At 39.0% G+C, this 10973-nt stretch overlaps 1 protein-coding gene across 1 annotated transcript; it reads left to right on the top strand.

The window, feature by feature from the left end:
* The first annotated feature begins 3914 nt into the window (after window positions 1–3914).
* Window positions 3915–6155, top strand: LOC149146607 (uncharacterized). Its single transcript, XM_089452820.1, has 4 exons — window positions 3915–4236; window positions 4366–4798; window positions 5534–5609; window positions 5739–6155. Exons 1-4 carry the CDS (start codon window positions 3915–3917, stop codon window positions 6153–6155), a joined length of 1248 nt encoding a protein of 415 aa, XP_089308946.1.
* Window positions 6156–10973: the final 4818 nt, after the last annotated feature.

Here is a 10973-nt window from a genome sequence, read left to right as displayed (position 1 = left end):
TGTCAAGACTAGTGCAAAGACCACCAAAGTGATAAATGTCCACCGAATAAAACTCCCGCCCCTCAGTCTAGGACCCAATCAAGGGAAAAACAATCAAGAAGTTCAAACCATAATTGCGATGAAAGAAAATATGTAGAAACCAACCCAGACCATCCCTTCTAGAGCCATGTATTTTTTCTAAGACACTAACTAGTTCTCATTACAGATCTACTATAAGTTTTCTTCATTTCATTCATAAGAATCTTGCCCTTCATCTTGGGTTTCAATAGCTACAAGCAAGAAATCAATCATTCTTTCTTCATTAAAAAATGCTCATCCTCATTCTCTAAAAAGCTATTGTCCTTTTCAACAAAAAAAAATAAATAAATTAATTAATTAATATTTCCACAACATATCCATAATACACAACATCAACTAAATATTTATATTTGCACTTACGTATATTTACACTCACGTATAAAAAAATTATAAATCCAAAAAACCTCTTTTCTTTAAAAGAATAAAAATATATAGCCATTAAAATTATGAACATTGTATTATAATACGTCTTTTCTTTAAAAGAATAAAAATATATAGCCATTAAAATCATGAACATTGTATTATAATATTCTATTTAATTTCATAGTATTCCCCATACTCAAAAATATAGTTTGATTGAATGTTATTACAAGAAAACTCTAAGTAATAAGCATTTTTGGTCTGAGAGTAAGCTCTTTACAAATTAAAAAATTAATTTTTTAATATTTAATTAAAAAAATTATTGAAATAAAACAATTATATTATAATTGTTTAGTCATTTTCATCTTATTTTTAATCCAATGTTTTTTTATAGTATTGGAAAACCTATCATAATTTAGTTGTAGAATCAATAGTGAGGACAATTATTAATGGCTCTCATTCATCATCGTTATTCAAAGAAAACCATGTCATTTGGAATAACATGAGTAAGGTTTTCACTCCTATCAAATGCTTCTAAGCCTTAAATTGTTAACCTATTTCTTTACATCCAAAAAAAACTTTTAATTAAACAAAAATAATTTTAAAACACACTCTAAATCCATTAATTAAATATTATTACTATAAAATAGCTAAAACTCAATAGGAATATTTAAAAAAAATATGAAGTGAATTCAGGTTTACTAAAACTCAATATCGATATTTTTAAAAATTTCAAAAATAAATTGAGGTCTTTTTTCCTATATCGATTATATTGAGATATTTTTATGCCAACATTTCAAACTATCAAATGTAATTAATTTTCAAAACAAATGAAAAAAACACATGGCAAATTTATAACTTTATCTCATTTTTAAGTATTTTTTTATTAAATTAATATTTTAAATTATAATTATAATTTATTTTAAATTTAAAAATATTTATACACTTTTAGACCAAAAAAATTTAATAACTTTATCTCTAATATAGGAGCATCCAGCTCAGGGTGAACAAAACGAAAGTGTTTGTTTCACATGTTACAGGTTGACAGGTTTACAGATCATTGTACCTGAGTCTTTTAAATTTCCTTAGTTTCTAGCATTTAGGACTTAACAGCAAGTTATGTTTTAATTTCATTATGGTTTCTTTTTAGTTACTGTTTTGAATTAATTACATAATTTAGCTGAACGGGAATTAGCAGTTATCCAACGTAACTACATGTAACTGTTGACAGTTTCTAAAACTGTTCAACAAATCATACAAAAAGGGAAAAATGAGACATTTGTAGGATTGATTTCCATCATAGCAGAAGAATAATAGAAACATACAAGAGATTGTCGAAATCATCTGAGTCCATTTGCAGCAAGATTATATTTCCTTTATGTTCTTAGGATGAATTGAGTGTATTTCCAAACAGAGAAAAGAACTGGCAGATTAATCTTTTTAACAGGCATCTAGAATATCAGAGACAACGAGACCGAGAACTGGTGGAAGCGTTATAACAAACACACGAAGAGAACAACTGTCGAAGAACTAACGAACAATCACAATGACTACCTACAGTTCCTAAAGAGCATCGACCGCGTGATAAAGAAAACTGATAGAGGGTTTCATAACAAGCACAACCAAATTTCCAACAAGAAGAAAACATCTATGACCAGGTACCACATAAATTAACACGCATTATTTTTCCTTGCAAATATTGTTTGAACCAAATCTACAGAAGTCTTTCAATTCATTTACAGTCCAAAGTTAGGACAAGTTCATATTACAAAATAGACAGAGAAACCTGGGTTCGAAACCCTGAAGACACATTTAACTCTCACAATCCCAAGTAAAAACCAAATGACTTGTCTATTTATTACAATGACCAAAGTGTGGAATTAAGCAACTGACAGAGGGGCTAAACCCTGAAACCAAGACCCAAAACTATCATAGATGCCAAGCACAAGTTACATGGAAAGACCCTACCTGGTCTAACAAGTCGCAAGAGGAGCCGAAGCCATAGCTGCAGCGCCCGACATCCACCTGCAACCACCTTTCATAGCAGTTAACAACGATAAGAATGAAAACCCCAACTAAATGAAAGAAACAAAGTAAGGGTTTGTAACCCATACTTACCAGGGGAGGAGCCGAAAAGCACAGGAGGAGAAGTCTCGATAGGCCACGAAACAACAAGGAACCCCTGCTCACAAGGAGCACCACTTGTTATTACCGACAGAAGAAGAAAAGTGGAACCTGAATCAAAGAACGAAAACTTACCTATGTCTAGCCAATGAGCAGAGGCCGAACACTAGGTCACCTCGTGGCTGCAACCTGAAAACATAGCGACTAGTGGAAAAATTAGATAGTGAAGCCATTAAACCAACAATTAAAAACAACAGTGATACCAATACACTCAAGAGGAAGCAACCATCAACCGTGCCCATAGAGCCTTTAGAATAGAGGAGGTCACATGAAAAAAGCCGAGGGACGAGCTCGGGAACCCTCAGATAGACCAGCGAACAGAAAGCCACAGACAGCAACATTACACCAGCAGAGCCCAGCCAACTAAGCAGAGTTGTGCCTGAGGAATACAAACAGAGTGCCACAAAGAAACCCGACAAAAATCGCAGGTGAAAACGGAGTGCAGAACCTCTCAGCGCAACCGAATGAAAGTAAAAAATGATAGGGTAAGTAGAGAGTTAGGGTTTCAAGCGTAGCATAAGGCGGGAGGATGGAATCTGAGGTAGAGACAGGTGTCTCCCTCACAGCCAAAACTCGTACCAAACAATTAAACACAGCAAAATATCAAACAACCATTGGAGATCCCCAAACATCTTTCCATTAATAATTCAATTAATCAAACATTTACATCCGGACATAAGGATGAGGGCTGGTCCCATCATTTTGGGTATCAGAGTAGGTTAGTTAATCTAGTTTTTTTTTATAAAATGGAAGTTGGAAGAAGAGTTCATGGCAGAGATAATCAAAGAGCAGTAGACGAAGGATTGAGGGAAGAGATTAGGATCTTGAATGCTCGCCTAGAAGCAGTGGAAGCAAGAAGAAGAAGGGAATAGGATGTAGGAGATGACAAAGAAGAGGAAATTGCCATTATGCAGGAGGGAGAAGATGGAGAAAGGCCTAAACTCAGATTGTTGAGGTCAGTTTTGATGGCTAGCATTAAGCCAAAACCATAGATTTCAAACTATGATGGAAGCTTGTCCACAGAAATGCTGTTGGACTAGATCAGTGAATTGGATAAATATTTTGAGTGTGAGGAGGTCAGCGAAGATAAAAGAGTTAAATTCGCTGCCACTAAGTTGAAAGGACATGCAGCCTTATGGTGGGACAGTGTCCAGGCAGAGAGAAGAAGGTTGAATAAGCAACCTATCACGAAGTGGTCCAGAATGATCGCCAAACTGAAGGGTAAGTTTTTACCCAAAGATTACCAGATTTCTCTGCATCGACAAGTACAAAATTTGAGGCAGAGAGGAATGATGGTGAAGGAATACACTGAGGAATTCTATCGGGTGAATCTGAGAGTTGGTTATACTGAAGACACCCCAGAAAAGACAACAAGGTTTGTAAATGGCTTGAGGTTGGAGATATTGGACGAGATAAGTATTCTTTCCCCGAAGACCATAGAGGAAGCATATCAGAGTGCCTTAAAGGCAGAGGAAAAGATCACAAGGAAACAGAATGCCAGGAGAGGACGAGGAACTGGCAGAGGAAAAGGACAATCATTTGGCAGAGGAAGAACTGCCAACAATAGTGAAGAGGGCAGCAGCTCAAAAACCTCAGGGACAACAGAAAAGGAGGGTAGTACTAGAGGAGGAAGGCCATACCAGAGAGGAAGGGGAAATGGCAGAGGCAAAGGAGCTGCCTACCAGTGCTACAAGTGCCACAAGTGGGGGCACAGATCCTTTGAATGCCCGGAGGGTGAACAAGCTGGAGCAAGAGGAGCGTATGTTGCCCAAATAGAGGAAGCAGAGGCACCACCCCAGGAGGTAGAGAATGTGCCAGATACAAGGGAGGCCTTAGTTTTGAATAAGGTATTGCTGAAACCAACAAAGGAGACAGTTGGCCCAACCCAAAGGAAGGGATTATTCCGGACAGTTTGTAAGTCACACGGAAAATGGTGCAAGCTGATTATCGACAGTGGAAGCACAAATAATCTAGTTGCCACTGAGATGGTCGAGAAGTTGGGATTGAAAAGGTTGAAGCACCCCACTCCTTACAAGGTGTCGTTGTTACACAAAGGACATCAACTGTTAGTTGATGAACAATGTGAGGTTGAGTTCCATATTGGAAAATACAGGGATAAAGTTATTGGTGATATTATGCCTATGGATGTGTGTCGCATACTGCTAGGAAGACCATGGTAGTATGACAGAAGGGTAGTGCATGATGGAAAGACAAATTGTTACAAGTTTGTCAAGGATGGGATTAAGCACACGCTTGTACCCATCAAGGAGGAAGAGACAGCAGAAACTAGTGGTGTCAAAGAATTGCTGGTGGGAGGAAAGGAATTTTTGAAACAGATCGAAGGCAGTGAGATAAAATATTCTATTGTGAGGAGGCTGAAGACAGTGTTGTTACACACTGAAATTACAGATTTGCCTGAAGAAATTTAGGACATGTTGTAGGAGTTCAGCAACATTGTAGTGGATGATTTGCCGGATAAATTGCCTCCTAAGAGAAGTATCAGTCATCACATAGCCTTTATACCCGGAGCTAGTTTACCAAACAAGGCAGCGTACCAAATGATTCCTAAGGACAACGAAGAGATCATAAAACAGGTACAAGAATTGCTGGATAAGGGGTTGATAAGGGAGAGTTTAAGTCCTTGTGCAGTTCTGACAGTTTTAGCTCCCAAGAAAGGAGGAGAGTGGTGAATGTGCACAGATTCGAGAGCCATCAATAAGATTACCATCAGGTACAGGTTCCCATTGCCACGAATGGATGACATGATGGACTGCTTAAGTGGAGCAGCGTATTTCTCGAAAATCAATCTGAAGAGTGGATACCACCAGATCAGAATCAGAGAGGGGGATGAATGGAAAACAACTTTCAAAACTAATGAAGGACTGTATGAGTGGTTGGTGATGCCATTCAGGTTAAGTAACACTCCTAGTACCTTTATGCGCCTGATGAACGAAATGCTGAAAGAGTTCATTGGGAAGTTCGTGATTGTATATCTTGATGATATACTAATTTTCAGCAAGACTAAAGAAGAACATTTTCGACATGTTCGGATTGTGCTAGAGAAATTGCAGCAAAACAAGTTGCTGATAAATTTGAAAAGATGTTCTTTTTTTCAGAGAGAATTACTTTATTTGGGCTTTGTGATTGCAGAAAATGAGCTGAAAATGGACCCAGAGAAAGTTGCAACTATCATTAGCTGGCCATCCCCAAAGAGTCTCTTCGAGGTTTGTAGTTTTCATTGGTTGGCAAGTTTCTATCTTAAGTTCATAAGGAATTTTAGTGAGATCTGCGCACCTATGTTGGACACAATAAAAAAAGCAAGTCAGTGTTTCCGTTGGACTGAAGCGGCAAAGAAAAGCTTCCAGATCTTGAAGAAGAAGATCACTGAAAGATCGATTTTGAGGTTACCTGATTTTAACAAACTATTCCAAGTTCGTTGTGATGCCAATGGTACAGCCATTGAGGCCGTACTCAGCCAGGAAGACAAAACTGTTGCTTATTTAAGTGAAAATTTGAATGAAAGCAAGCAGTAGTACTCGTCTTATGACAAGGAGTTCTATGTTGTCGTCCAAGCATTGAAGCATTGGAGACACTATTTGTTGGGTAATGAATTTGTTTTGTTTTCTGATAATTCTACATTGCAGTACGTTATGCAGCAGCATAAGCTGAACCACAAGCATGCAAAGTGGGTTGAGTACTTGCAGAGCTTCACGTTTGTATTGAAGCATATTAGTGGATAGGCCAACAAGGTAGCAGATGCGTTGAGCAGGAGAGTTTTTCTCTTACAGGAGAGCACGATACAAGTGCTGGGTTTTGAACACCTGAAAGACTTGTATCAGACAGATGTGGATTTCAAGGAGGCTTATGAAGCCTGCTAGAATCCTTTATTGAGGAATAATAGTCCATGGTTGTACTAAAACTTACAGGAGAAACTATTGTTTAAAGGAGGACAGCTATGTATTCCCGACTGTTCGATGAGGGAGAACATCATCCGGGAGAAACACAACAAAGGTTTTGCCAGACATTTTGACATTGATAAGACCTTACATCAGCTCAGTCACTTTTATTACTGGTCGAAGATGCGAAGAGATGTGCAACGATTTGTAAACAGGTGTAAAGTGTGTCAGTTGGCGAAAGGACACAATCAGAATATGGGACTCTACATACCACTGCCTATTTCGAGTAGACCGTGGGACTCTCTCAGCTTAGACTTTTTCTTGGGTTCGCCAAGAACACAGCGCAGTTATGACTCTGTGATGGTGGTAGTGGACTGGTTCTCGAAAATGGCACATTTCATTCCTTGTAGAAAAACCAATGATGCCACTCACGTAGCACACTTGTTTTTCATGGAGATTGTCAAACTGCACGGTTTGCCTAAGTCCATTGTTTTCGACAGGGATGTGAAGTTCACAAGACATTTTTGGCGCACCCTGTGGAAGAAGTTGGACACACGGTTGAACTTCAGCTCCGCTTATCACCCACATATTGATGGGCAGACAGAGGTGGTGAACAAGAGCTTGGGAAACCTACTACGGAGCTTGATTGGAGAAAATTCACGAATGTGGGATCGTGTACTTGCCTAGGCAGAATTCGCTTATAATGATTCGCCAAATCGAAGCACGAGATACAGTCCTTTTCAGATCTTATATGGAATGCATCCTTGCGGAGTGCATGAGCTACGGGATCTAGGACAGCTGGAAAGAAGGAGTGTTGACGAGGAAGATTTCGCCAAAGCAATGAATGACCTACATGAGCAGGTAAAATCTAAGTTGCAGGACAACAGTTAGCAGTATAAATAGCAAGCAGATCTAAAATGGCGGGAGGTACAGTTTAATGTGGGAGATGACATTCTCGCACATTTACGCAGAGAAAGGTTCCCTAAGGATGAGTACAATAAATTTAAGTTTAAAAATATTGGCCCTTGAAAATTCTGCATAAATTCTCTACGAATGCCTATGAATTACAGCTGCCCTTAGGAATAGGAATATCGCCTGTCTTCAACGTGGCAGATCTGTTTCCATATGTTAGGTTCCTATACCAATAGGTGTCATCTTTCATGATTGACATTGATAATATCTAATATGTTCAAACCTTTGGCTCGTTGCAAAGGTGTTCCATATTCCCAAGAAATCAAAAAATCAAAAATGAAAAGAGGGTGTGCCCTAAAATAAGAATCAAAGGGCAAGAAAATAAGATGGTCAAGAGAAAAAATGAAAAAAGTGAACCCTAATAAAGGAGACCAGGAAAATGTGCTAGTCCAAAATGCCACTACTGTTCTATTTTTGCAATGATCTCATGGTGTGCAACTTTATGATTCATGCCACCTTTCATGGATGGCCAAACAACATAATCTTGGCCAAATTCATGTTTAAATTTCCTGTCTTAGAGATAGAGAATGAAACCTGTCCAAACTGTTCAATCTTGGCAGGTGATTAGCTAGGTAGAGAAGCAAAGGAGCTCAACAACTAAATCTGAGCCCTTCGAAGAAATAAGGGCAGACTTAGATAGGATGGCAGTTGAAAGAAAAGCAGAGAGCAAGGGTTTGCTAGTTTAAATGTACCCAAGGAAAAAGGAAGAAAAAATGTTAGGTATAGTAAGCTGGGTAGGCAGTTTTGATGTTGCAGAAGCAGGCTTATGAGTAATTTTTTCTTTCAAGAGTGATTCATCTTATTACTATCATAAATACCATGGCAACTATGTGGTGTCAGATCAAATGAAGCATGTCTAACTTCCCCTCACTCTTCTCCCTAAAATCAATTACTAACTTCCCCCAAGGATATTAAGATTTGCTCAATATCCTAGATCACTCCATTTCATGAAAAAGTTTAAGTAAAATAACATTTTGCTTAGGCAAAGAAGCCACATTTCTTGTGTAAAAGTTCTCTTCTCCCCTCAGCCTAAATTATCATACTTTGTAACTTAGTGCCTACCTTTCATAAACCCATATTAATTACTAACCATATTATATAACCCCTATATTTCTCCCTCATACCTGTACTATATAAAGACATGGAGAACCCAAAAAAAATTTATATCCCGCCCTTGGTTAATTTATAACCATAACACTATATCAAAGGGGATCCAAGGTTTATCTGGAACCTGTGAATAACCCTATCAGCGACCTCGGGATTGATTAACCACCTGGGTTAATCAATAACCATATTAAACCCTCCCCGCACGCACATATGCCAAGTTTGATTAATCTATGGTTAATTAACACCTTGAGCGCCCCGATAACCAATCAAAGACTCCCCGATATATTAAAAATCAATGGTTATGGTGGTGGGTCCCCGTGCCATAATCCGCCGCCAACTCTGCTTGCCGCCAGCCGTTAGATCCGGGCCTGTAGATCGAACGACCCACAGCAATATCAGAACCCCTCCGATTCCCGAAGATTAGCGTCCGGGGAATGGGCGGTATTGCCACCGTATAGAAGACACGCGACACCCTCCCGGCATGTTCGCTGCCCCTCCTCCGATGCCACCCAAGCCGATAAAGCGGTACGGGACCAAACTGCTTACCGCCCCCGCTGACACCCTCGATGACATCATCCGCCACGTCCCCGCTACACGACAAAATATTTCGTCATGCTGACGTCATCCGACAGAAAAACGCCAAAAACCTGCCAAAGTCAATTTTTTGTTAAAAAAGACGTGAAAACGTCATTTTCGCTCATATTCACCTGTTTGTCTCTGCACGACTATGCATGCGGTCTACGTCCAGAGCAGCTGCTTGACAATACGGTTCGCCACCCAGCTAAATCAAGTCCACAGTACTATTCACCAGCTCGTCCCGCAACCTGAAATCCGCACAGTGTGCTGTTAAAGACAGGTATTTACCTTAAACCTGTTTCCAAACCCTGTATTTTTGGTTTTCCTCGGTAAAATTGTACCTGTAAGAGCCAAATTCAAGCCAAAACAGTCCAAAATTTCCATATCCAGATCTCCAGCACTGCTCTTTCACCCATTTTTACTAAAGACCCTGCAAATTTCATTTCTTTCAATAAATTTCACCTGGTGAGCTAAATTCAAATCGAGTTTGGTCTGTAATTCTCGGAGAAAAGCCCCAAAGCTATTGTTTGCACACTTTTACTACAAAAACCCGACTTCCACAGCTAAAACAGCGTGAGCAAACATGGAAGCCCCTGCACCAGTAGCCCTCAATGTTGCGCCCCTCAATGCACCACATAAAGAGTTGGAGTGGTCGCCCCTAGCTGCTAGAGATTTTCATAATCAAGAATTAATTGTTGACAAGAACCACCTGTAAGCATTTTGTGAGATTAGGAGTAGTTACAGGAGCAATTCTGATGTCTATGGAATATGGGAATCTAATTAGCCCATATACTACCTCCCCTCTATTAATATTTTCCAAGAAATTATCCACTTATACTATGCCAATTATGACCCTACTCAAAGAGCAGTGATGACTCCATCTGGTACTGTCTTATTCTACATTACCCTTGAATCCATAAATGAAATGCTACACTTCAAACCCACTCAGCCTCTAGCTCCTTTGTCTATGAGATTCTTGCTTGAAGAAGGTCCTAAACTGCCCAGTTTAGAAATAACCAGAATAGCTCAACTATTTATGAAACCAGATCACCAGCCCAAAGAACCACCTCCCTATGTCCAGGTCTGGTTTAATGACGCTGGGAAATTCAATATTGATATGATATCTTAAATCCTGGGATTTAAAACAAGTGAGTATGTTGATGAGACCACATTAGTTTTATTATCCATTTTTACTCCAGGCTAGCCCCCTGCTATCAAATATGATTATGCCACCTTCATAGCCAACAAGATGCATGAACAATTCATGAGTCTAGACAGAGAAGGAGTCTTCAAGTACTCATCCTATATATATCATCTATTCTTGTACTATCAAACATACAATTTTCAGTTTCCTATTAGAAAATTGGATTCCAAAGGAGAAAGAAGGTCTATGATATTTTGGACCTCAGTCTTCCACCATGTTTCTGACTCTCCTTATACTTACTGTGAATTCATTGACCTATTTATATATCTAGCCTCCTCTCTACTGATGACAACTCCTCCTCCTAGACTTTCTGTTGAGATGCAAAATATTTTATAGCTCTCCAAAAACTACAGAATAGGTGACTGGTATTTCTACCAGCATCACACCGAGATCAGAATATATGGCTGTGAGCTGTGTCCCTACAAGCTGCCTAAATATGTGCCTATGAGATTGTTTGCCCTGGATTATTTCAGGCAACTCACAAATGCAGATTTGACTCACTTTCATAGTACAAAGAAAAAGGCCCAACTGAAAATAAAAAATCAGTTAGGCCCTTTTAGCATTAACAAGAAGGAAGCCTGGGCAGATGCTGATAA

Source organism: Pinus tabuliformis, chromosome X (assembly GCF_031772625.1).
Source record: "Pinus tabuliformis cultivar Carrire ecotype Pingquan chromosome X, CPIR1, whole genome shotgun sequence".
Classification (NCBI taxonomy): Eukaryota; Viridiplantae; Streptophyta; class Pinopsida; order Pinales; family Pinaceae; genus Pinus; species Pinus tabuliformis.
The sequence above is the reverse complement of the archived record's forward strand: the minus strand, read 5'-3'. Positions and strand labels throughout refer to the sequence as shown.

Bases quoted from the DNA above. Each gene is read 5' to 3' on its own strand.
- LOC149146607 (XM_089452820.1), top strand. From the start codon at position 3,915: ATGGTGAAGGAATACACTGAGGAATTCTATCGGGTGAATCTGAGAGTT. The intron at 4,237-4,365 runs GTAGTACTAGAG...AGGGTGAACAAG, and splicing joins AGGGACAACAGAAAAGGAGG to CTGGAGCAAGAGGAGCGTAT. The intron at 4,799-5,533 runs GTAGTATGACAG...GATGCCATTCAG, and splicing joins ATACTGCTAGGAAGACCATG to GTTAAGTAACACTCCTAGTA.